This window comes from Podarcis pityusensis (assembly GCF_964106645.2).
Source record: "Podarcis pityusensis genome assembly, chromosome: 10".
NCBI classification, from domain to species: domain Eukaryota; kingdom Metazoa; phylum Chordata; class Lepidosauria; order Squamata; family Lacertidae; genus Podarcis; species Podarcis pityusensis.
In genome coordinates this window covers 29,692,131-29,719,733 of record NC_138035.1, presented here as the reverse complement: position 1 = coordinate 29,719,733, position 27,603 = coordinate 29,692,131, and the positions used below count along the sequence as shown (strand labels likewise).

The following is a 27,603-nucleotide window of genomic DNA, read 5'->3' as shown; positions in this document are numbered from 1 at the left end:
ACTGAGAAGATAAATTCTCCATTGGGAAGGGGGTGCTTTTCACTGCCTGACAAAGCCGGTCAAAAGGGCAGCAGCTGGGAGGGCAGGCAGGCGGCTGTTCAGATGGGAAGATTTCCCCGGAGACACGCGGGATCTGCCTAGCCGTGAACCCATAAAAGCCATTTACCCATAAAAAAGGGACTGGGCGGAGTTTGCCTCCTTGCAGCCAAAAAATGGAGCTGGGAGAGGGAGGGCAGCAGACAGCTGGTGGGACTGGAGAAAGGCAGTTTCCTTTGCAGCTCTGGCTCTAGCCTGTAATTGCTGGGAGACAAAAAGGAGGCGATCAAAAAAGGAAAAACCTGCCTTGCCTTTTAGGTTAGAAGCTCTGTGTTCTAGCTGGGAAAGAGAGGCTGTTATTTGGGAATCTTCGCTATGGAAAAGTGGGCACTTTCTTCCCTGCCCTTGGGATGGGTATTTGTCCATGGAGTCTTGACTTGACAGCTGAAGCTCATCCTGTGTGACTTCAGATGGGGACCCAGGGTCATGCCCCCTTTGGTTACCTAGGCTCAGGTGATAGGGTCCTCCTCCTACCTAAAAGCCTCTGTCACCTGCCCTCTTTGATATCTGGAAAATCAGGTCTCCCTAGATCCCATGCCTCTGCCCTCCAGGCTTCCTCATCCCCTGAGGTGTGAGTGGGGGAGAAAAGAGTGAGGCAGACCTCTTTGGTAATTTCTGCTTTCCTGAAGACCCACACAACCCCACTCACTGGCCCCTTCCTCTTGCATTCCTGGGGTATTTATTAGACAGGCCTTGGCCTATCTCTTTAATCTATGCACACAGGCTAGAGCAGGATTTGCACTTCAAGCTTTGAACCTCACCCATCTCCTCGCTGCGGGATCGAAAGCCATGCGCCGGCGTCTCCTCCAGACCTCCTCTGGAGTTGTTCTACTTCTTGTGAGCATGGTGCTCCTTTCCACGAGGCGTTCCAGCATCCAGGAAGCGGTCGGCAACCAGAGACTTTCAGGAGGGATATCTGGCAGATGGGCATGGAGGGAGATGATGCTGGCAGGTGGGGCAGACTGGAGAAACAGGAGGGAGACTGAGCATGGAAAACAACTCAAGGGCCACGATGACGGTATGGCGCATTCTTCTGCTGGGAAAGGCCTCTTGCTGGAAGAGCTTTTCATCGCTGTCAAAACAACCCAGAAGTTCCACCAGTCCAGGATGGGATTGCTGCTGGAGACCTGGATCTCCCAGGTTAAAGGACAGGTTGGTATGAGGGTGAGAGGGAGGGTTGAATGGACCGCCGACACCAGAATGCCTAAGGGAAGAACCTGTGTGTGATTCTCATATGCACTCATGCGCACGCATTGCCTAGAACCAAATGATGCCTTAAGCCAGGATTGGTCATTTGGAAGCCTCAGGGCTGGAAACATCCCCAGATGTGATTTGATTTAGCCCCAAGCCCTGGTGTTGCCTGCTTTTAATTAAAGCATAGTAAAAAAGAAAAATAAGAAAAGTGCCTGCTGTTTCACTTACAAAAAAGAGTATGTTTTTACAACGAAGCTGCCTTATACCAGATTCTAGTCTTTCCACCGTTCATTATGCTGATGGCCATCTGTCTCATTCATCATTTTATTTTACCCAAGAAAAGTAACATCAGTGTGTCTCTCGGAGAACTTCAAAGCAAGCCGAGGGAGCAAGCCGCATAGATTTGGAGGAGACTGATAATGGGGGAGGGAGGGATGCAGAGCATGGTGGTGTTTTTCTCAGGCTGGTTTGGATCAACCCAGGATTCCACCATATTGGGCGGAGGTAGCCGCTGGTCACTCTGGGTTGGATCAGGTCCAGCTGAAGCAATCTGGGGCTGGCAAAAGAGGTGCAGGATCTGGTGGTAGCAAGAGGGGGGGGGGAAGGAGATATATAGGGTTTTAAACCTTAATTAGACACTGTGCAAGGTGCTCAGATTGGTTCAGAGTCTGGTGCCGAGTTGAGCTGGTCTCAGGTTGGATTGGTGTCTCTTCAAAGTGCCCAACCGAGCCCTGAATTGGATCAGGGAGAGGCATGCGCAGCCCAACTGTTCTAACTATGCTTTCTTTGTGTGGGAAAGGTTGTCCCTGGACTAGCTCCCCAATGCCTCTCAGGGCTTTTTAAGCTGCCTTAGAAACAATGGCCTTCCAAAACACTTGTTTATGAGCTTCTCCACATGTTAAAGGTAAATGGGCAAAACATATTTGGTGAGGCAGATTTCATACTGTTTTCACTCATGAGGAAGGTAGAATTGGTTGACTCTGAGGCAGACAAAGGATTGCATTCATGTAATGTGTGAAACAGGCCTAGGAATTCATACATTCGTTTATGTATGAGTATATACTGTGCTTTTTTTACTTAAAAAATGTTTAGGAGTACTCTCATTTTCCTACTCATATTGAAATACTGCTCCTCAATGACAAACTTAGATTCACAAAATGTTTAGATACCCCTGCATCCCCCCAGAAAAAAGCACTGAGTATATATATCTCTCACACACATAAAAAAGGGTAAAGGACCCCTGACAGTTAAGTACAGTCTCGAACAACACTAGGGTTGAGGCGTTCATCTCGCTTTCCTGGCCAAGGGAGCCGACGTTTGTCCGCAGACAGTTTTTCTGGATCATGTGGCCAGCATGACTAAGCCGCTTCTGGAGAAACCAGAGCAGCGCACGGAAATGCCATTTACCTTCCCGCCGGAGCAGTAACTATTTATCTACTTGCTTTCGAACTGCTAGGTTGGCAGGAGCTGGGACCAAGCAACGGGAGCTCACCCTGTCACGGGGATTCGAACTGCAAACCTTCTGATCGGCAAGCCCTAGGCTCAGTGGTTTAGACCACAGCACCACCTGCGTCCCTCTCTCACACATACACAAAGCAAAATGTTGAGGACCTTGCAAAATGTACACAGATAGTTTGCCACCACACCAGCACCGAATGCTCTTTCAGGGGTGGACAGTTCTGGTTGACATATCATTTAGAAATTCACATCTCCAATTGGTGATTTAAGGAACGAATGTGCCATATTCAGCCCTGCTATATTCCCATCAAACGTGTTTTTTCTCCCCTCCCTCGTATTTTTTGTTGTGGTTGCTTCGTCCCCCTGGTTCCTTTTCTTTATGGCTGCCCCTCAGCTCTTTCATTCTTCCAGAGACAAGAGGCTCACAATAAAACCCAGGCTGGATTTGTGAAAAGGCCTCGCCACCGCCAGGCCCAGGGGAGGCCCACGTGCCTGAGCGACTGTCTGAATGACTTTGCCCATATTTCAGTACATAATGCAAGTACACTGTTTAACCAGCCTGCAGGCAGCTGGTGGGGAGATTGTTTAAGGCTTGTGTCTCTCTCTTTCAGTCCCCTTGGCTTCTTGAAAGCCCATTTTCCGCTTGAGAGGAGGTATTCTTTGCTGGACGCGATCCCCACTCTGCCCTTGGGATGGAAGAACATGCCACATGATGTTGTCGAGAGGGCCGGGGAGGGACTGCGGGGAAGAGGAGGAGGAGGAGGAGAGTAGGGAAAACAGCAGAGAGCTTATAGGTCTTTTACACACGAACAGATGTTCTTTTCTGAATTCAACTTTCCTTTCACTACAAAGCTTCTGTTTAATCTGCTGTCAGATATCTTGCAAACATCACAGCAGGATTCTCGGGGGACAAACCTGAGCTATTCGATGGTCACCCCTTGGGCTCATGAGTTATTTAGGGATGCTGGATCAGACCAGGTTCTCCAGCCCCAGGCTGGTGACTAAAAGCTCAGTGTGAGCTGGCTCAGCACAATGAAACCTATATATTGAAAGCATCTGTTCTACAAAAATGACTCATACCTATACCAGATATTATTGGGGCTCCAGAGCCCTAGCAGAACCCCCTGGTGCTACAGTAGGCGCTTACACATTGCGCCCCCCCAAAAGGAAATACACCCCCCTCTCCAAAATAGGTCAAAAGAGAACATACATTTGCAAAAACAAAACAAAAACCCACACAAGCAAATTTATATCCATAGATAAAAATCTATTAGGACTATAAGTTAAATAAAGCAGGGTTTACTGCTATGGGTATGTGTATGCCTGTTCAGTTTGCTGTATAGGTTCTAAATGTTTTCCCCCTCACATATTTTTTATTGAATTTTAATAAGGACAAACAGGTGACAGAAAAAAAGAAATGAAGGGAAAAAATAAATACAGATAAGTTGTCACAACTGCCAATAAAGAAATACAGGAAACAGTCAGTGCAATAATAAAACGTACTGAAAGGAAAAAGTTGCGTAGTTTATAATTGCAATGAGTTCTGCAGTTTAAATCAAAACAATTAGAAATTTTAATTCAAAAAAGATGATAAAATGTATTCCATCAAAACACCCGCATAGACCTGTGGTATCTGACACTCCTGTGCTTGTATATAAAATAAAATTAGATCAAATGGCAAAGCTGCGATCTTGAACACTTGGGAACCCTGGATGCATTTAGGTTATGCAATATTTTTTCCAAGAAGGGTGATTTGCCAAGTCTTGGAATAGCAATAGTCTAGACTACTGAGATCAAAAGTTCTGCAAAACTTGGCAGTTGTGGTTCTGGTTGCTGTCAAAGGATGCAAAATCAGTTCCTTGTTATTCAGGTCTTGATCCAAATCTGTGAACAGATTCAAAAGAGAAGCCAAGGGGCGGGGTGAATTTTGTCCAGTTATCAATGGATTCTCAGAAAACACTTCCATCAAGAACTCTTTTACCTTGAGGCAGTACCATCACACATGTCAGTAGGTTCCAATACACTGGCATCCCATCTAGCATAAGGGAGGAAGACATCTATATGGGGCCTTGAACCAGAGCATTTTCCAGTCTTCTTCTATCTGCACTCCACAGGTACTCACTCCTACTCTCCCCTGTTGTGGTTCTTTCACTTTAAACTGGGCTTCAACTGGACCGCCCTCTAAAAAGAGAGCTCCTTCAAATAGAGGACTATCCTCTGACAGCCTTTCAAACAGAGGACTGACATCAGTAAAGTAGGACACATGGCCACACTAACAGAGGCTGGTGCCTGCCCTGCCCAAATGTCATGCTGATCTGGGGCACTGTGGAAAATTGAAAATGGCTGTCCACAACTACTGCCAGATGAACATGCATCTGAGGAAGTGCCCGAGAAGACACTTTGCTGAAATCCCTTTCATAACTGAAGCTGGCCACGATCTATCTATGTTGTATTTGTTTTAAAAGCAATTTCTCAATGGGTGAGGTAAAAAAGGTAAAGGTAAAGGTACCCCTGCCCATTCGGGCCAGTCTTGCCAGACTCTAGGGTTGTGCGCTCATCTCACTCTATAGGCCGGGAGCCAGCGCTGTCCGCAGACACTTCCGGGTCACGTGGCCAGCGTGACAAGCTGCATATGGCGAGCCAGCGCAGCACACGGAACGCCGTTTACACTCAACACCAAAACACTTGCTGAGTTGGGGATGGGGTGAATGCCATTCTACAAAGATGTTAGTGACCTGTTCCACTGAATGATCAACACCCTCAAAAAACCGCAGCATGCAGGGTCCTTTGGGAAACACCAGCTTCAGAGCCATCTGAATTTTTTTCAGCACAGAACAAACAAGCATTCAAAGACTGGATTTCAAAAGATTATCAGCTAATCAATCAGCAAAGGGGAGCGTGAGTCTCTCTCTCTCTCTCTCTCTCTGCAAAGAAGCTGGGTCAAATACTTACTTTCCATCATCATATAGCACTTTAAAAAATATCAGAACTTGTTACAACCTCTATTTTGCCGCATCTCTGTGAGATGGGGGCATTATTATTCCATTTGTACAGATAAAACACTTTCTGAGTGTTCAAAGCATTTCACATTCATTACTTCAGTAATAATCTCATATGACGCATAGCCACGGTGGAGAGAGTTATGTGGCTTGTCACTGGATGGCAGGTATGGAACTCAGCACATTTTAGGCACTGGAATAACCCTTCTCTCTTCTTTTTCCTCAGACACATGTCTTCACTGATAAAGAAGATGATGAGCTACGGGAAAAACTGGGTAATCCGGCCTTTAGTGTTGTGCAAGATCTGGAAACTGACTTCTGTAAACTGTGTGTCAGGAATGCTTGGGTAATAGCATCCTTACATGGCAGACCGTGGGAAAGGGTTATAGCTCAGCCACAGGGCACATGCCTCGCATGCAGAAGTCCCAGGTTCAGTCTTGCATCTCTGAATGAGGTCTGGGGAAAACATTTGGGGTGTGTGTGTTGTGGCTGCTCCTCCCATTATTTCTGGGTTGAAGTGAATGATTTATTTCCTGGTAGTGTGCATATATGCGGTTGTGTGTGAGGCGATCGCGTGAAAGTGGGGGAGGGGACGCTTATACTGTAATAGATGGGATAACTCAGTCTTGACTCAAGGCTCATACATACATCTACTTGTCCCGGGCTGCCTAGACATGGGCCTGAGTGGTTCTGCCTTTGTCCCGCTGCTCCCTCCTGGAAAAATCACTCTTTAGTGCTAAATCGGAACAAACAGCAATGTATGGAAAACCCGATTGCTATTTGTTCTGATTCAGCCCTAAACTGCAGGTTTTCTCTGGGAAAAGTGGCACGGCAAGAGGAAAACTGCTTGGATCCATGCATTCTAGGCACAGGAGAAGCGAAAATGTGGACAAGCCCTAAGACTGGGGAGACCCAGGTTCAAGTCCCTGCTCAGCCATAGAACTCGCTAGGAGACCTGATGAGGGGCATTCAGTTTGACTGTCTATTGGACTATGCTCAATCTTCTTCTTCTTCTTCTTCTTCTTCTTCTTCTTCTTCTTCTTCTTCTTCTTCTGTTTGTATACCACCCTTCATCCAAAGATCACAAGGCAGCTCACAACATAAAATAATAATTATTATATGCAAATCAATATAAGTGAGTCTATTCTGGATCTATTCTGAGTATGACTTAAGGCTGTCTGTTCCAAGTCTGGTGTAAAGATAAAGAACCCTGAGAATGAAGAGCCATATCAACCATCAGACCTGGAGAACAGACTGAGCAGGCACTCAGGTAGCTGGACATAGTCTTTTCCACTTTGGTGAGATGTGCTGAGTTTCTATTTAAAGAATACTACTTATTTCTAAATTTGCATGTATACATATCTGCACTTTTAATGCAAATTGGCACCTCTTCTACTCCCCCGATATGTTTCCTCTTTATTGGTGATGCAGAAATCTCCACCCAAGGCTTACTTCTGCGTAGACATGCGTAGACTTGCTCTGGCATCGCCAGTTCCAATCCAAATCCGCTTAATCGACAAGGTCCTCAAGGTCAAATACTATTATGCTTGGCTCTTCAGCTATCAAGTAATTAGTAATTTCATTTACCGCAGCTTGTGCAGTTCTCCAGAAACACTGAATTAATGGGCAGAGCCAAAAAATATGACATAAAATCTGCAGGTATTGAACTGCAACACCAGCTAACAATCTGTGTTTAGTAAATACAACAAACAGAGCAATCCAAACCCCCAATCTATCCACTGGAAGAAGTTTAGAGGAGTTGGAGTGGAGGTATCTCTCTATACCCTTGCCTTGACTTGACTCTGCTGACCTCCACCAATGGCAGGGAAGCCCCAGCAGTGAGGAACAGCTCAGTGAACCACCCAAATAGCAAGTAAGTGGAAGCTACCATCAGTGGTATCTCTGCTACCAGTAGCATTTCAGGGGAAGGGCTGGACTGGGTCTATACAGGATCTGCTGGATCCTGAGCTGGTCCTACTGCTTTCATGTGTTGACAGCATGCGGGATCTGGGCCTTCCCTTGTTTCTTTCTTATTAATAGCTTTTAAATACAAAAAACAGCATGGATCATACAGGTTTTGATACAAAGGAACTAAGGAAAACTGGGTAAGTACAGGGTTATTTATGGATGATATAGAAGCGTGTAGCTTGTATACGAAATCCATCTATAAGGAAGACAAAAATACGTAGATTGACCTAGGCAGGAAGGAAAAATCATAGATAAGCAGGAAGAGAAGTTACACATAATTTCAAATAAAGTCCAACTATTTTGGTACATAGTTTTTGAGGATCATGCAACATATAATTTAAAAATGGCTACAAACAGCTGCAAAATCTCCTAGATTGCCCTCGCCTCATTGTACTTTCAAATTTTATGTTAATTTTTCAGAAACTGCAGTAAAGTTTTATATATATATATATTGCATGTCTAAGTTTAGATTCTTTGCATCCTTCGAGTTCTGAGATATGGTGAAACTCGCAGCCCACCAACATAAAAATGATCAAGTCCTTTGGATGAAGTTTCTTAGCCCAATCAGTAAAAACCAGACAATTAATATCAATTTGGATTGTGCCGCACATCAGCATGTGTTGTCAGGCTCATTGCGCATTAACACTGCTATCTAATTTCCCTGCACAACTGGACAATACTGTCTAACGATTATGGAAGATCTGGGCCTTTTTGCTGCATCAACCTGAGAGCTGGTGGAGCAAAGAGCCATTTTTCTGCCCCACTTCCCCTGCCCAGCTGTTGTGAGTAGTGGGGCAGTGGATGTTGTGGTGGCTGTGTTGTCCCCTGAAGCCCTGTCTCCATTGGCCAGGGCTTTGGATTACTCTGTGTGATGTTAACTAGGTGTATCACTGCTATCGGGTGGGATTCACTGAATGAGTCCTGTCATCAGAAGCCACGTGCAAGAATTTTCACTAGAGCAACAGGGTCCCACCCTCCTCCCATGCCCCAGGCCCCCCAAATTGGGGTCAAGAGAACCCCAAGAAGAGCACACAGGACGAGGGGAAGGAAGATCATTCTGTCTGGCAAGCTGAAATAAAATCAGAAGACAGCGACCTTGAATTCCCCCTGAAGAGTTGTTTTTTTTAAGGTTGATATTCAACGCTAGTCCTACTCAGAGTATACTCACTGAAGTTAATGGACATGAGTAATGTAGGTTCATTAATTGCACTTGGTCTCCTCTGAATAGGGCTTAGCTGAATACCACTCATAGATTTTAAACTGTCAGATCACAATATTGGAAGCACAGCGTTTATTATTATTTTTGTACCATAAATCCATTGTAGTTGCTCTTTTGTTGCCGCCATTTTCTCTCCAGATGAGGCTTCTGTTAAGGAGGTCCTAACTCATTTCCCCAGCTCTCAGAACCTCAATATCATGTTGCTGAGAAAATGAGATCCTTTCCCTGACTAACGCTATCATTGCTAATGTGATTACTATGCAGAAGGTAATTGGCAACTCTTGTCAGCACCCCCTTGGGTAGTGCCTGGGAGGAGAATAATGACCATCAACGAACCAATGCCATTATCTGACTTTGCTTGATGAGCACTCCCTCGCCTGGTTTTGCTTATCAATAATTTGACTAGGTGTTCAACAATGAAATGGGGTTGGTTTTTTTTTTTACAAAGGTAATACAACTTTGAACTACTGATTCTACTTCGCTCTGTGCTTTCTAGCTAGTGAAACAGGAAGGAAGGAAGGAAGGAAGGAAGGAAGGAAGGAAGGAAGTCAGTCCCTTCACTTTACAATTCCAGCTCAGGCATGCTCAGCCAGTGCCTGCAAGCTGCTGTGCAGAGCTGCCTTTTCAGCTCCTACTTAGGGGTGCAATTGGCAGGACACCCGATAAACTTCAGTATTGGGGAAAGCCGTTGCCCAAATGCATTGTGGTTCTGAGATCTTGGGCAAGGGTAAACAAGCTTCACTGGAAGTACTACAAATAGTTTTGTTTTTAAATCTAGAACTATCCACAGTACTCCTGCAGAGACCAGAAGAGACCTGTATCTTCTACGAAATCAAGAGGTGGCAAAGGGAGTGATTCAGTCTTGGTGCACAACTAGGGGATTACGGACAGATCTGTCGGGCAGAACATGGCAATATTCAACACCTGTAGAGCAGGGTGGGGGATCTATGGCCTTCCAGAAGTTGGTAGATTACAAATCTCATCAGCTCTGACCTTTGTTGGCTGAAGCCGATGGGAACTGGAGTTCAACAGTATCCGGAAGGCCACAGTTTCTGCATCCCTGCTTCATTTATTTATTCTTATTTATTTCAATAATTTATATACTGCTTTATGCAGTAGTTTTGACGTGTTGTACGATGAAGACACAAAGGAGATACAAAGGATGAAATCAGTAAAATTAACCACACAATCAGAAAAGTTTACTTAAAATGCCTGCTGGGGAAAAAAGAAAAGACTTCACCACGCAGCTTAAGTTTAGTAGTGAGGCAGGCCTGCTTGATCTCAATCAGGAGGGAAGTCCACAGAGTTGGGCCCATGATGCTCATGGCATGGTTGCTGGTCATTGCGAGCTGTGCGACTGACTGGTGGATGACCACTAACAGCAACTCTGCTCATGACCTCCATGATCAGGCAGGGACATTAGGAATCTTGCAGTCCAATCTCACTTGACCCAAGTTCTTAAGGGCCTTGCGAATTAAGAACCTTGAAATTGGACTCGTACCATATGGGCAGCCAGTGCACGCTTTTAATCGCCAGAGTTATTTGCTGGTGGTAGTCTGTCCTCTCACAAGTAGTCTAGCTCCAGCATTTTGCACTGGTTGGAGCTTCCAGACCAGCCCCAAGTGTAGCCCCACAAAGGGCGTACTGCAGTAATAAAGTCTTCACATTCCCAATGCTTGAATTAGGATCCCTGTCCAAGAATGGCTATAGTTTCTGTACTAATCATAGTTGGTGAAAGACACTGCTAGTCAGGCTCTGAGCTTCCAGTGACAAAGATGCATCCAGTAGACTCCCAAACTATGAATCTTTTATTTCAAAGTCCAACCCCACATATAGCAGGTACCTGGGCAATGTCTGTCTTACCCTGTATCTCAACTTATGGGGTGTCTAATTCAAGATATACCAGAATTCTTACTTCTCATTGAGCATGGTTATATCTAGTTTTATTATTTGGTGCAGCAGCTAAGAAAATTTGAGCAAATATCTTGAAGGAAATACCAGTGAATTTGAAAAGGTGATTCACTTGAGTAAGCTAAGTCAAGCGTAATCACTAAGAGTCTTTATTAAGGATTTATTTTAGCAATGGCTTTTACATTAAATGAGAATTGGGAAGCTCAATTGGTCATGGTTTCTTGCCTTCCAGACATTTTACTTTTTTAAAAAAGCTACCATTTGCAATGGCCTGTGGCTTCAAGCAATAAACACACTGACTGAGTTTCTGACTGCTTCTCACTAAAATGGTGACTCTTTGGAGCCAGCAGACTTAAGACAGTTATTGCAGCAAGCCTTCCTCTGTTCACTGTGTACTCATGCTTATTTAAAAAACCATGGTGAGCTTTCCTCTCATCTAGGCTATTCCCACCCCACTCTCTAAATCATGGGTTGCTAACATGGCTAGCACCATGGGAGCACATTTGCCCACAGAAGCCTTCCCTGGCCGCCCCAGGCTCTTGCCCCCGAGCCCCTCTCTGCTGAAATGAGGTTTGAAAGAAGTCTTTTGTTGCGCACACACATGTGTGCATTGTTGTAGTGCATGTGCAGCTTCAGGGCATGTTTGGTGCAACAGTTTCTCTCATTTGCAAATGTGCCCAAAGGCCTGGAAATGTAGGGGAGCCCAGCTGGATTATCACAATGTGCCCTAAATGGGGCTGCCCTCGAAGATGACTCAGAAACTTCAGCTAGTCCAAAATGGAGCAGCCAGATTACTGGCTGGGGTTCCCTTTAGAATTCCTATACCCCTTGTTTTAAAACAGCTTCATTGGTTGCCAGTTCATTCTGGGGGTGCAACTCAAGGTGCTCATGTAAGTATTTAAAGCCCCAAGACCCTAAATATCTGAAATAACACCTCCTTCTCTACAAACACTCTTAGGTGTTAAGAGACTGGAAGAGGCAGCCAACTTGAAAGTACTCTGGGGGTGGGGTGGGGGAGAAAGGACATTCTCTGTGGCAGCCCCTAAGTTGTGGAACTTCCTCCCCACAGAGGTGTCTCTGGTACCTTCACTATACAGTTTTCAATGAATGTTGAACATGCACCTCTTTATGCTGGCCTTTGATGCTTGAGATGTATACTTTTAGGACCCACCCTATTCTTGTGTCTGTAGTTTCTTTTAAACTGTTTTTAACGTTTCATTTTAAATTGTTGTGATGTGCCCTGGGACCTTAGGGTGAAACGTGGGTTAATGAAAATAATATACAAACCGGCTTATTCTATTTATATCATTCTCACCACTGCACAATGACCCTGTGAGGTAGATAGCTGGGAGAAAGTGACGGGCTGAATGTCACTCGAGGAGCTTTCATGGTTGAGTGGGGATTTGAACCTAGGTCTCCTTCAGTTCTGGTCACTATGCTGAACTGCTGCAGAGCATTGCTGTGGTACGGAAGACTTGGAGATGTACTGCACAAAGATGCCCTTTGCACTGGGGAAAGGTCTCCCATCTTTGTCTTGTTGAGGGTATAAGCTTGTCTGTGTTTGAAGTTGCTTTAAATAAATCAAAATAGGTCCAGGAACCCATCCAGAAAGCGTTTCTCCTTTTCCCATTAGGTGATCACGTGATCATCACAAACTGCTCTGCAGAGTACAGTCATCCAGCACTTTCTTGCAAAATGGCGGCGGAGTTTGATGCCTTTTTGGTTAGCGGCCTAAGGTGAGCAAATGGACTTGAGTTGGGAGATGTGACATGGGATGGAGTCTATTTCTGTCCAAGTTTAGTGAGATTATTTATTGACATATAAATGTTGTCAATAAAAGTAAACACTTGTTCTCCATAGTTGGCTTTTTGTGGTCTAGTTATCCAAAGCTCCATTCAAACTGTAGTTTGCCTCTGCAAAATTGTCCTAGGAGGGAGCCACTAATTGGAGCCATCTGAGATCACTCAGGAAATGCAAACGGCATTTAGCATAGGTAGCATAAGGAGTCAGCTCCCTCTGATCAACATGCACTACAGAGCAATTGTCTGCTTGCTCCAGGTGGTGAATGCCAAGGTTAGTAAATTAAACTGTGTACGACAATGACTCAGTGACAGAAATGCAGTTATACCAACCATGAATCAAGTGGCGCCTAGATTTAACTGGTGGGATAGATGCCAAGAAACTGTTCAACAGCTAACTATGACAGGGCAGTCTGGTCCATTAGGGCAAATGGGACACAACCCAAGCAACTCAGTCTGCGCTCAGCCAACCACCAACTGCTTGTTTTCTTTCTTACAATTTGTGTGAGTGTGTGCTTGCACGCCTGTGCCTCTTATTGGCTGTGGCTCCACTCAATGTTGTTCTCCCTGCCTTCTACCCTACCAGTCTCAATGGGCAGCAACCACCATTGTTATGGAATCAAGTTGAAATTATATTCTCCTCTTGAATCTACCGGCTGTGCATTTCTCCTCCTTCTCCAGCTGGTTTTGCCACCTTGATGACGACAACTACCTGAACCCACAAGCTCTGCTCAAGCTCTTGTCTTCCTATTCTCCGGACCAAGATGTGTATATTGGGAAGCCCAGCTTGAACAGGCCAATTCGTGCCTCAGAAGCTTCGCCTAACAATCAGACAGTAAGTCCAACCCCTTTACTTCAGGAGTAAACAGCAGGTTGGCTGGGAATTCTAAGGGCAGCTAGGTGAGCTTCTGCACCCCAAACAATAACAACATCTGGTTTATCACAGTTACAACTGCTTTGAGGAGAGAGAAGAATGTATACCAGGCTGATCTTAGGAGCAAATGTTGGGTTCCTATCATAAATTTCAACAAAACATTGAATCTCCTCTGCATTCCACCCTTTGCCTATAAGGGAAGAGACTGCATAGCTCAGTGGTAGAGCATGTATGCTGAATACACAACATCTCCATTTTTCCTTCTTTCAGAAGTCAGTGTATTTTTGGTTTGCCACTGGAGGTGCTGGATTCTGCATCAGCAGGAAGCTGGCCCGAAAGATGGCTCCCTGGGCAAGGTGAGCAGTGACCACTAAAAGATCTTGTATGAATGTCTCTCATTTCACATCTTCCTGCAATGGCTGGAGTGGGGAACCTGTGGCCTTTCAGATGTTGTTGAACTCCAGCTCCCATCAGCTCCAGCCAGAATGGCCAGCGGTCAGGGGCAATACAGATTTGCGTAAAGATTGCATCTGCTGATTTATATGTATGGAAGCACATTGAGCCAACTGTCTGAGGGAAAGCTGCTCTGCAAGTGAAGTTTTAACAATTAACCCCCTGAGCCATCCCTTAACAATGCTCCTGGATGGGAGGTTAATAGATGTAAATGAAGATGAACATTTGCTGAAGTGTGCGCCTGCACTCACTGTATCTTTCTTTCTTTTTTTTTAATGATATTTATTGAAATTTTTTTTAGAATTACAAAAGAAAACAAAGTAGAAAAAGAGAAAGAAAAAACAAAGAAAAAACAAACCACATCAAACAATACAAATTAATAAAAATCAAAATCAAAAAATATACCACAAACATTTAAAAACAGATCCGATATTCTCAAATCCTTAACTTTCATTACCTTCTTTCTTTGACCTCCTCCTCCTCCCTTTTTCTGTATCCTAGTTATTAATTGTCGCAGCAAATCCTTTCCATATTTCATAATATTCTGTCATTACATTACCTTAATCTATTTTAATCTTATCTTACTATAATAAAACCTTAAAACTTAAAACTTAAATCTTATTTTTACCAATTTCTCATAACCATAATATTCTTACATAATTCTTTAAATATTTTTGCTAAAGCCAAATAATTTCGTTCCAACATTTTTCTAACATTCATCAATTTTATAAAAGAATCCTAATAAAAAAAATAAAAACAATCCAATCTTTATCCAGCGTCTCTTCCTCCTGGTCCCGGGTTTTGTCAGTCCTCTCTATCCCATCAGTCTAGCACAATAACCTGGTAATCTTATATCTGAGGCCCTTAAGTCCCTTCCATGTCCCTTCCGCGGCTCTTCTTCATATTTATAGCTGTATTTTCCTTTGTCTCCTGCTCCTTTCACTCGTGGGAACTCCAGCTTAACAATATTTTTGACCCTTCTCGACAAATCAGCCCCTTTTCCATAGTCCACACTAAACTCCATGTGGTATTTAAGAACATGTTTCAAAGTCCCTCCAAATTTAAGAGCCCCCACAACCCCAAACATCTCACGGCCCATTACCAGACTTGAAAAGTCCAAACATCCCTGCGTAGGGGGGTCTATCCAACCCCCCATTTCCAAACCAAGCCAAACTTTATCTTTCCAAATCTGGCTTTTTCCAAGTTCATTTGTCAAATCCAAGAACTCATGTTCCTGCTGGGCCGCAGCTCCCTCCATCTCTGGCGCCCGAGGTTCAGCAACATCCTCTTCCCTCATCTGTTCTGTCAGGGCACACTCCTGATTTGGTTCCTGGGTGGGCTCCATATAATTTCCCACTGCCTGTTCAAAATTTCTGATCGCATCAGTCATCAAATCCGTCTTCTCATGTAGCTGTTCCAGTAGGGCACTTGTTTTACAGAGAGCACACAGCAGAGCTTCTGAATACATTGTCCTGCAAGGTCAGAAGTCTATTCCCACGATCGTAATCTGTAGCAGCTGCAAGCTCCCCGATTCAGAATTGGTTACAGTTTCACAGGCTCCCTCTAGGGGAAGAACTTCTATTTGTTCTTTTCTTTTAAAGGCAGATCTAGCAACAAAGTTTCCTTTTTGGATATTTTGTCAATATTTGTTCCTTTAAAATGCGAAAGGGAGCAATGGAATCACTATGTTTCTCTTCTTTTAGCTATCTGTCAAAAAAGTTTGTCTCTGGTCAATGAGCTTCAAAAGACATCAGTCCTGACACCCCGCTCCAGGATCAAGACGGTGGAAAGTTACTTTGCTTTACACTCACTTCTGCAGGTTTAAACAGTCAAAAAAAAAATCCCCCCTCTTCTCCTGCTTCCGAAGGGGGTTCAACAATTTTAAATGGTGAAAGTTAATCCTTTACAAGCGATTTTCTGAACTCTAGTTTGCCATGTCTTTGTTTTAATCTATCTACAAAGAAACGGAAGGCTGACTTCCTGTTTAGACCTTCCCGTTTCAGTACCAAATTGAAATAAACTTTTAAGTCCAATTTTCCTTTCTACTCGCAATTCCTTATTTAGAGTCCAATTGTCCGAAATTTAAGTACTCACGGTGATTGTTTTAAAAGCCAAATTTGCATGGGCACGCTGTAGGGATCAGACAGTCCTTAAGGTACTTTGGACCCAAATTGCTTAGGGCCTTGTGAATTAACACAAGAATCTTGAACCTGGCCCTGTGGCAAATCAGCAACCAGTGCAGGTCTCTCGGTAGTAGAGTAACAGGCTGTTGGTAGTCTGTTCCTGTGAGCAGGTTGGCTGCTGCCTTCTGTACTCATTGCTGCTGCCAGACCAGATACAAGGGCAGCCCCACATAAAGCGTCTCACAGTAATCACATATTGAGGCTACCAATGGATGGGTGACTGTGATCAGGCTGTCGTGGTCCAGGACTAGTCGCAAGTGGCTTACCAGCCAGAACTTACAAAAGCACTCCTGGACTCAGAGGTCACTTGGGCCTCTAGGGATAGTGGTGGATCAATGAGTACCCCCCAGACTAAACATTGGATGAACTTTCTGGAAGGAAGAGCTGTTAGGCAGTGGAATGGTCTTCCTCAGGAGACCGTGGACTCTCCTTCCTTGGAGGTTTTTAAGCAGAGGTTGGAAGGCCATCTGTTAAGGATGCTTTAGCTGAGATTCCTGCATTGCAGGGGGTTGAACCTTGGGGTCCTTTCCAGCTCTATGATTCTATGATTCTATGACTGTTACAACAGGAATGACATGTTTTGGGCCTTTGGCAATATCTTAGAACTCTCCAGTGGTTAAAAAAAAAAAGGAAACTGATTTGAAAACAGGTGCAGACTTTCTAAATGGCAAATGAATATGCATGATGTTGGTCAGCCAAAGGTGATGGCAACCTTTGTTAGAAAACCATATGTTTAGGGAAGAGGTCATTCGTTGTAGAGCAGGGATGGGGTACATGTGGACCTATAAGTTGTTGTTGCTGGACTCCAGCTTCCATTAACCCCAGCCGGCATGGCCAGTGGTCAAGTATGATGGGAGTTAAATCCCAATGTGATTTGGAGAGCCAAGAGTCTCAGTCCCTGATGTAGAGTGATATTAATGCACATGGGTCAATCTCCACTGTAATTTTAAAGTTGTGCTATTAGTAATATTAGCATTACTACTTTTTTATCTCAAAGCACAATGTTTACATAAGATGAAGAAAAATCGACAAAATATATATGAGACGAAAGCAGGGAATATACCAAGGAGAAATAAAAACAGCTGTTTCAACAACAAAAAAGTTACAAAAACAAAACATATGGTTGAACATTATCATTAAATTTTTCATTCCAGTAATGAATAAACAATGCCCAGTGTTCTACAAACTTGTTATCTAACTGGCATCTTTCCCAAACCCTTATATAATATGTCAGTTCAGTCATTTTGGCTATTTGCCCAATCTTTTCCTCACAGTCATTAAACTTGGAAGCGGTTGCACTTTTCTTCTTAGCTGCCAAATTAATCTTGATTGTGCACAAAAGGTTAATAATAAATTCAAGATCACGTGTCCCAACCTTTCTAGGTATATCACAAAAGATAGAATCGTTTGTGAATCAAATGGTAATTGGTAATTGATAACATCTTTTACTATCCTAAATTATTGCTTGTCTGCCAATATATTTGTATTTTGGGGCAACATGACCAATTATGAATAAAATCAGCTGGAGCGGAATCATCCCACTAGAAATCTAAAACACACAGATACACATACACACCCTAAAGTAGCTCAAAAAGGATTTGATTGCACTGATCCTTAATTTTATATACATTTTCTCTCAAGTTCACACAGAATAATTTTGAAGGAACATTGTCCCAAATCTAATTCCATGCATTTTCTATGAATGTTTGAATCTTTCCCCTATTTTCTTTTTTTTTAAAATGATATTTATTGAGAATTTTAAAATTACAAAGAAAAAAAAGGAAAAAACAAGAGAAAGAGAAAAAGAAAGAAAAAAGTAGATAAAAGTAACAATTAAACAATACAAATCCATAAAAACCAAAATCAAACAGAAAAAACAGAACACAATACATCAAAATCAAAAAGCAAAAATAAACAAAAAATTTAAAAACAAATCCAATATTCCCAAATCCTTAACTTTCATTACCGGTAACTTATTTCATCGACCTCCTCACACCTCCCTTTTTTGTATTCTAGTTGTTAATTATCTCAGCAAATCCTTTCCATCTTTCACTATATTCTGTCATTAAATTACCTTAATCTATTTTAACCTTATCTTACCATAAAAAAATCCTAAAACTTAAAACTTAAATCTTATTTATACCAATTCAATTGGGCCCAATTCAAAGTGCTGGTTTTGATCTATAAAGCCTTAAACAGCTCTGGACCACAATACTTCAAGGACCAACTCTCCTTTCCTCTTCCCATATGAACCCACCCAGACCCCATAATCAACATTTGAACCCTTCTCCGTTTGCCTCCTCCACGTGAGGAGCAACACGAGAATGGGCCTTTTCTGCAGTGGCTCCCCATTTGTGGAATGCTCTCCCCAGGGAGGCTTGCCTGGTGCCTTCATTACATTTCTCTAGGTGTCAAGCGAAAACATTCCTCTTCTTCCAGGCCTTTGGTTAATTATACAATCTATAGCCTTTTAAACTGTATCTGTGAGGGTACTGTTTTTGTTACTTACTATGGTATGTATTTTTGCTTTCTATATGGTAAACCCCCTTTTGATCCTTGGATGTTGGGCAGTATAGAAATATACATCATCATCATCATCATCATCATCATCATCATATATGACCAAATACTTGTTTTTAGTCTCAGTAGGAGATATTTACCTTTCCCACTGCAGAGCAAACTAAGAGTCTTGCACACCCTATGCCTGATATCGACACTAGAAGACAATGTAAGAGGGTCAAGGCCCTTTCGTGTTGCCCTTTGCTATGGCTCACTGGCATGCATGCTAAAGAGGAAGTCCTTCAGGAAGTCCTCCACACTAAAGGAAAAATAGAAGATAACGATGTCCAGGTCAGGCAGTCAGGGCTTCTCTCGCCATGTACTTCCTCCCACAAATTGATTTGATGGTTTATCCCTCCTTCAAACTGGTTTGATGGCTTGCCCCTCTAAAATGCTGTGTGCTTAACAAATACCATATCTGAAAATCCTGGGGTGAGGAAAGCCAGAAGATCTTACACTAGATGTTCTTTCTATGGCAGTGCATTTCCATTATACACAATTCTTCCTAATTAAATTATACCACTTCAACAATTTAAAATTTCCTAACAGTCCTAAATCAGGCAGGACCTTATAAATATTGAACAGATGCTAATGGTGAGACATTTGACTCAGTTTAGGTTTATAAATCTTCCATGTCTCCCATACAACTAATATGTACTAAAGAACAGTGTATTTTCTTTAAAATCTATTCTGTCTTATGGCATAATATAATAAATAGTTCAGGGGAAGGGAATTTTCACATCCTAGTGTCCCAATTCTGTGCTTTTATCAGTACCAAACATTCCCTTGCTGCTGCTAAGGGTGATGAAAGGTAGCAAAGAAAAAGATTTGATACAGCTAATTGCCTGCTCCCAACTCTCCTGTATGTGGCAAAGATGCATGCCAGTTTCATTCTCATTTTTTGCCTCTAGCTCGAATGAACTTAGTAATATATTGTTGCCAGGTCTTTACAGTTATCAGTATAGATAGGAAGAACCATAAATAATGGTTTGACAAAATTACTATCTTTACTGTACAGATTGTTCCAAACCATTAAATCTTTAAATTAGCCCGTAACAGAAACTTCTGCATTTTCTTAATCACGTTATCCTCAAACAACCTATTCAAGCAATCGGAAGACTATATTCCAGGTATTTAATGACATAGGTTTTCCAGGAAATTTCAGAAAGGAGGTCTGCTTTAACTTTCATTTGTTTCTCTGTGTTTAATACCAGAATTTTGGATTAAAACCCCCTGATCTTATAACAAGATACTTCATTGAAAGAAGTAGCAGACAAAGTTATTGTAATGAATTTTCATTCCTCTAGTAAAGTCCGTCCAGTCCAGTCCATAGGATTTATTAATTTTAGCATTTTTCATCACTTTCCCCCTAGTAAATAATGACTTCTGGTTCTATTGCATTTTCAGGAATGAAATACTTTACTTAAAATATCATATATATTGTCTAGAAGACTATGAGCACAAGTATAACCAAGCCTATTAAGAAGTAAGTCTTATTGAAACAAATGGGGCTTTCTCCCGGCTAAATTGGGTTGGGATTGCAGCCTCAACAAACGCTTCAGATATGTTGCACATACAGCCTCTCCATGTTTGCATGACGAGGAGTCATTTCCTTTGCTACTTTGATTGCCAGGATTTTTGCCAGCCTTTCTCAAATTCTGTACAGCCAATCTTTCAATGATTGAGGACCCCATAACATAGAAAGACCCTATGCACATACTATAGGCTCTCCTCTACAGCTTCTTCCCTCACTCGTGAGCAGTTGGGGGAGAGGGGTATGACAAGATGGCAGTGGCACAGCCCCACTCTCTCCCTCCATGTGATCACAATGGTGTGAAGGACACTGACCCAAAATCACTTCTGTTGCAATACATTCAAAGCTTTTCCCATGGTGTGGCTAGACTATACCAGTTTTTGCCAACTGGGTATTCTCCAGATGTTTTAGACTACAACTTGCATCAGCCCCAGTCAGCTGGCTGGGGCTGATGGGAGTTGTAGTTCAAAACATCTGAAGCATATCATATTACGATACGATAAATAATCTTTATTGTCATTGTCCCATACAGAACAACAAAATTGAAAAATCTACATAAGACATTCAAAAACCAACAAGCCTGCTATCCCAGCTATCCCAAGCTGGTTAGCCCGCTAAAAACTCTGATACCCCATTTTTAAATACTCCCATAGAGACTCCTTATATTGCATTTAAAACCAAAATCGCATTTGGGTAGAAACTGTTTCTCAGGCAGCTAGTCCTAGTCTTTATAACCCTGTACCTTCTTCCAGAAGGCAGAAGCTGAAAGAGATCATTTCCGGGGTGTGCACTATCCTGCGCTATCTCTGCAGATTGTTGAAGGCTCTGTGATTCTGTTCTCTTATGAGGATCATGCCTATTTTAAATGGATCAGTTCCTAGACATTTTCCCAAGCTTTTTGCTCTCTTTAAAAAACAACAAACACCACACCTTCTGCTTGCTGATTTCTTTTCTTTTTTTGTTTATTTAAATAAGCTGAATTAACTGCCCTGTCACCACTGACTTTTCTCCATCCCAAATTACAATATGACCCATAGTCTGTATATGTGTGAGTTTAAAATACTGCTGATTTTTTTCCTTGGTAACATTCTTAAGCAACAGAGTATTTAATTTCTAAGACTGAAACGAAATGGTATGTCCATCTTTCAATTACATGGTTATTGGTGCAAGATCTGCATAAAGCTGAGACTCTTACCTTAACATCTACTGTTTGTGCTAAAACACCCGCTGTGAAGAGACAAAATGAATATATAAATGTGAGTAATGCAGTCTCAGGTCAATGAATAACAATACCTCCATGAATCAATAGGCTAAAAAAAGCTCTCGAGTCTAGATTCTTCATAATACTTCTGGAAACATTCCAACCAGAGAGACCACATCTTGATTTGTCCAGACTCAATGGATTTATCCAACTAGGGTCCATTGCAATCCCTTCCTACAATCATCTTGCCCTCAACAACATTTTGCAGGCATTGAAACAGTCCTGGATTCCCTCTCTCTCCTTTGTACCAACAATTATAGATATAAATACATCCTAAGGTGCTGTTTTGATCTACTACATATGTGCCTTTCACAAATTGTCTATTCTCATATGCAAAATAATATAATTTCTTTTTTTTTAAAAAAAAGACCAATTTGACATGTATTTTTAACAATTGCTACTCTCCCTTTTAAATAAAACAGGCTGCAAAAATGGCTCCTAACTTTCATGTTAATTGGTTATGAACAGCACTGGGGACAGATTTAGGCACTTTGTAGATTTTGTATTTCAAAAATATACAGGGCCACTGAAAATCTCTTTTGTGTCTAGCAGAAACTAATCCCTGGGGTCCACCAAGACAAAGGGCAGGTTATAAACAAACAAATTAAGGTTGCAGTCTTAACCTACCAACTTGCTATAAGTCTTATTGAATTCAGTTTCTGAATAAAGAGTATATAGCAGGGTTGGGGAACCTGCAGCCCTTCAGATGTTTCTGGACTTCAGCTCCCATCATCCCTGTCCATTGGCCATGTTGGCTGGGGCTGATGGGAGTTGGAGTCCAACAACAATTGAAGGGTTACCTTTTCCCCAACTCTGGAATAATAACACTTCATGCGGCCAATGAACTGAATTGTGGGCCTCCAGATGTTGTCAGATCCCAGCTCACTTCAGGCCAATGGTGAGAGATGATGAGCGTTCTAGTCCAGCAACATCTGAAGAGCACCACGTTGGCTAACCTTGATGTAGATGATGGTGTTGTCAGCCTGCCTAACTTCTGTTGACCTCTGCCTTAACAGTGCAAGCCTGCTTGTGTTTTCTCAGGAGCCCCATTCTATTCAGTGGTGCTTACTCCCAGGTAAAGGTGCATAGGATTGCAACCCAAGACTATTACAAACTATATATTTTTGAGCTCCAATAGCAATGGCCATGCCAGGACTTTCCCTCCTTTCTCTCCCTCATCCCATTTTGCTGAACATCCAGCCTGAGACATTCCGGAAAAGTCAAAACTTTGCTTACTATTTGTGATATTTTAGTTACCCCCAATAAATGTATTACCCCACAGTAGTTTTCAGCACAGCTACTTCTCTCTCTCTCTCTCTCTCTCTCTCTCTCTCTCTCTCTGCATTCAGTTACCATCCCTCCCACTTCTAAATATGGATTTCTTGCAGGGAAAAAAACCCCAGCAACTTCCCTTCTCTTTTTGAAGTTTTAAACCAAATAATGAACTCATTAATTTTCATATTACACAGGAAGTGGGCCAGGAAAAGGAAGCTGCCCTGTTGAGGAACTTATTAGCACATTTGTCTCCTTTACACAGAGTATTGATTCAGACATCTGATTTGCAGGCAAACGGGGTTCAAAAGGAATAGGGCGGATTTGTTGAGCACGCATTCTAAGAGTGAAAAGACAGCTGAATCTAGAGGCTCGGCCATTGACTGGTTGCAGTTTAGAGGACTACAAAGCTAGCATCATTCATTGGCATTCCCCAGCCTGGTGCCCTCCACATGTTGGTGGGCTATGTAGCTTTGCAAGAGTTTCCCCTTAATGGATTGATGTAGACATAAACACAAGGGAAGCCTTTCTAATCCTAGAGAACAACTCTTAAAAACCTGAGCTAGAAGCTTCCTCCTGTTTGATTCTCTGAGCCAACACTGATGGGCCAAAACTAGCAGATGTACAAGAATTGAATGAAGCTTGACCTCCAAGTCATGATGGCTATATATTACTGCCAGGAATGTAGGCACATTATTATTACTATTACAGAGCCAGACATTGGTCTATCTAGCTAGGTATTGTCTACACTGCCTGGCAGCAGCCATCCAGGATTTTCGATGGGGGTTTCTCCCAATCCTACCTGGAGATGCTGGGGATTGAACCTGGAACCCTCTGCATGAAAAGCAGTGCTCTACCTGGGGAAAAGTGCAGTCAAATCCGACAGTGCATATTCTTGTTACTTGGTGAGCTTAGGAGCTAATGACCCCAGAGCTGTATTGCTGATAGGCAGAGACTCAGACCATAGAAATGTAATTGGTAGAGAGGGCTCTGTGTGATGTCATTTCCCCCTCCTCTCTTGAGTGGGAAGAATCAAAGAAGTATTTCCTATTCCTTCCCTCTCTCTTTCTCTTCGACCAAGAGGAGGACATCTGACTGTGCCAGGGGCTGGCAGGGCTGTGAAGAATGTGTGGTGGAGGTAGAGGACCAAAGCAGTGGCCTGTTCTCATCCACCGCATTCAAGAAATCCAATAACAGAGTTGTGCACAATTGCACACAATTATCATTGTGCGATGCTAATTAAAAATAGTATTTAAACCCAATAAAATGGCTATGATTGTAGTGCCATACAACTTGAGGCCAGAATTACACAGACGTTTATGTATGTGTGCCACCTCTCAGCCCTACCTGCCCACCATGATGTAATTCACATTCCCTGGGGAAACACAGGTCTTCCACCATCCCCACTGTCAGATTCCTTTCCTTCATTTTATGAAATGAATGGATCTGGCCTGCTTTGTTTTCCAGTGGCAACAACTTCCTGATCACATCTGAGCTCATCCACCTCCCAGATGACTGCACCGTGGGCTATATCATTGAACGTAAGCTAGCCGGTCACTTGGTCCCTAGTGACCTGTTCCACTCTCACCTGGAGAACTTGTATGTCATCCAGGGTCCCCAGCTTACTAAGCAGGTGAGATGATGCAGGAAACACCATCTTTCCCTTGTTGGAGAGAGTGGGCACTTTCCAAATGAACTGTTTTTGAATGACAGTTCAGATGCATGAAATTGCCCCTCCGCTATGCATTTGTTGCCCAGAATCCAATCATCTCCTCTTGAAGTTGCACATCGGTCGCCGTGATATAGCATTTTCTCAGTCGAATTGGGATGTATTGTATTTTGTACCTGGGGGTAACATAATTCTTTCCCCAGATGAACTCATCCATTGCTGCTGAGATTGCTGGGGCCAGCCTTACACTTTTCACTACCGCCTGTGGCATGATATCTCCCCATCCATTATGTGTGACCAGATAGCCTGCTATTGTCTTTGAATGGGGATTCGCAAGACTATCAAAATGCGGCTGGGGTTGTCTGGATAAGAGAGAGAGGGAGGGAGGGAAGGAGAGTCAGGAGAAGGAGAGAGGAGCAGGCAGGAAAGCAGTCATTCACATCATCTCCTCAGTAATTGTGACACTGATTGAATCAATCATGCATTATTTAGAGGAGGCTTTCCTGACAAATGCTTCCCCAGACACTTCTCTGCAATAATAGGCAAGGGGATGGAAAAGCAATTAACTAGCCAATAAAACTTCTGCCAGTCAAAGTCCAAGAAAAGGCAACTCCTTCCACTCAAGAGTAGAAGTCGTAGTGCCAATAACTTGCCCTCTTCTCCCCTGAGGGCAGTGTGACCCAACCAGCAGAATCACAGAGTGAAACTCTTGCTGGACTGTACCATTTTAGAAAGCAGAGGGTAGGCCACATATTTCAGGTGGGGAACTTGTGGCCCTCCAGATGTTGTTGGACTCCAGTTCCTATTGGTCCCCTTCAGCACGGCCCAATGGTCAACGGTGAAGGGAGGAACACCTAGCAGCCAATTAAAAGGCTTGGTAAGTTAGAACACTTCTACTGTTGTTGCTGTTGTTAAACAAATGTATATACTGCTTCATAGCATGAAGCCATTGAAGCACTGTATAAGATAGAAAATAACACAAAAATGCAAACTTTAAAAACAAGGAAATAATTGCAACAAACTGTGAAAACAACAACATAGCCATTTCTGCCACTATGCTGTTAATATTCCATAAATGACTGGGTCAGACCTTGGGGAAACCTTAAACAACAACGTGTTCAGTAAGTACCAAAACATTAGGCACCTATCTAATTTTGGCAGGTGATTGATTCCAGAGGGCTGGAGCTGTGATACTAAAAGCCCAGTTTCTAGCACAAGCTAAGCACACACTGTCTCAGGAGTGCCCCATTATACCTGGTATAGTGGTTTCTATGTTGGTTTTTAAAAAAACCAAACACCAACAGCACAGGGGGGTGGATGGTGGCAGAGAGGTTTCATCTTGAATACTCTATCCCAACTAGAACTGCCCCCATGTGATTCTGCTGGTTATGTCCTTCAGCTCTTTAACCTGATCCCTTGCATGGCAATTGCTCGAAGGCAAAGAGCCTGGGAAAATATGGCTAAACCTGTGTTCCCAACAAGTCTGGAGCACCTGGAGAAAATAAAGGTTACTAGAAGCTACCCAGGCATTGTAATTTGGCTTTGAATAGTTTTAAGGTAGCAGAATGCATGTGTGTGTAATAAATTGGAGAGGGCAGGAGACTCGTACGGCTGAGAAGTATCTCTGGCTGTGATGCGTAAAAGGAGTTTGTTGCCCACAGGGCATGTATATTCCTCAGTCATCTCTCTTCCTTTCTGGTATTTCCTTGTAGGTCACTCTCAGCTATGGCATTTTTGAGAAGAAGCTCAATGTCATCGAGCTTTCTGGTCCTTTTTCTCCACAAGATGACCCTTCCAGGTATCTCCCATGAGAGCAGATCTTTCACAACGTGCTGGCAATGTTAAGAGGGCTTGAAGGACAAGGGTAAAAAGCCTGAATAGAGCCAAACCGGGGGTACCAGCAGAGCTTTGGGTGGGGATGATGCTGATGAGGAGCAGATGCCTGCAGTCCTACGGCCAGAGCTGAGCTGAGCATTTCTGCTGCTCATGGTTTGCTCTCTTTTATCACCCTTTAAGCTCAGCCTTTATTGCAAAGTCTGGAACCGAAGCCAAACATTCAAGGTTATTCAGCCCCAAGGGGATGGGCAGGGCGTACTTTGGCTGAGGCGCCTATTAAATCTACACAGAATTAGAGGGTGAGAAGCATCCATCTAGACATTTCGCTGCAGTGCAGTGTGAGAGCATCTGGTGTTGGATGGGGCACTGGGGAGCACGTACTCCTCACATGCAGCCCTTTCCCCATCTGCAGCAAGAGCAGTCTCTTTACATTTCTTCTCTCTCTCTCCCCCTCCTTTCTAGGTTCCGATCGCTTCACTGCCTTCTTTATCCAGACACTTCCTGGTGCCCACAGCCAGTCATCCTGTGAAAACTGCTCAGAAGGTCTGACCATGAATGGTGGAGAAGAACATGAAAAGAGCCCTGCTGGACCAAACCAAAGATTTACCTAGCCCAGCCTTCTGTTCTCACAGTGGCCAAGGGGCCCAGGGGCTGGCCACTAGCAGGATATCAATGCAACAGTACTCTACTGCTCCTGATCTCCATCAACTGATGGAGATGCATGTGGCAGTTCACAGCCATCATGGCTAGGAGTTCTTGATAGCCTCATCCATCACAAATTTGTTTATTCCTCCTGTAAAGCTGCCTAGTATTCCAAATCCCTGTTCAACAGAGACCACAGTAGCTGTGTGTTGACTTAGCTGAGGGCTTTATTGATTACTGAAGGAAGAGCTGAGGCAAGAGGGGAGATACGTTAAAGTGTGTGGCAAGAGGATGGATTGAGAGCTGCTCTTCAAGTTATGTCAAACGACGTAGTAAGTAGACTGCAAATGTGACTGCCCTTGGGCCAACTCACATAACATCTGCTGTGAATCATATCTCCTTACATGCCACATGTACACTTTCATGTGGGACTCAGTTCATATGCCTTGCCTATGCTTCAGGCACATGTGATGCTCTACATGTGCCTGAAGATATGTTGGAATACACAAGCCTGGTGTTTTTCCTGAAAGTGCCACACCACTGCTTTTGAACTTTGGGTTCACAGATGTTGCCAGACTACAAATCCCTTCATCCATGGCCATTGGCTGAGCTGGCTGTGGGATGTGGGGACCCAAGGTTCAAGAACACTGTTCTGTATGGTTTAGGGACCAGGGTC

General features: G+C 43.2%; 1 protein-coding gene and 1 long non-coding RNA gene across 2 annotated transcripts in view; one reads left to right on the top strand and one right to left on the bottom strand.

The window, feature by feature from the left end:
• LOC308457739 overlaps positions 1–27,603 on the bottom strand; it is a 515,363-nt gene that overhangs the window by 191,498 nt on the left and 296,262 nt on the right. The gene's annotated exons all lie outside the window — the stretch shown is intronic.
• MFNG (MFNG O-fucosylpeptide 3-beta-N-acetylglucosaminyltransferase) lies at positions 224–27,252 on the top strand. The gene is made up of 8 exons (XM_080972066.1): positions 224–1,248; positions 5,974–6,022; positions 12,479–12,581; positions 13,326–13,479; positions 13,789–13,874; positions 24,248–24,413; positions 26,162–26,247; positions 26,748–27,252. Exons 1-8 carry the CDS (start codon positions 886–888, stop codon positions 26,812–26,814), a joined length of 1,074 nt encoding a protein of 357 aa, XP_080828192.1. The 5' UTR covers positions 224–885; the 3' UTR covers positions 26,815–27,252.

Bases quoted from the DNA above. Each gene is read 5' to 3' on its own strand.
- MFNG (XM_080972066.1), top strand. From the start codon at position 886: ATGCGCCGGCGTCTCCTCCAGACCTCCTCTGGAGTTGTTCTACTTCTT. The intron at 1,249-5,973 runs GTTGGTATGAGG...CTTTTTCCTCAG, and splicing joins TCTCCCAGGTTAAAGGACAG to ACACATGTCTTCACTGATAA. The intron at 24,414-26,161 runs GTGAGATGATGC...ATTTCCTTGTAG, and splicing joins GTCCCCAGCTTACTAAGCAG to GTCACTCTCAGCTATGGCAT.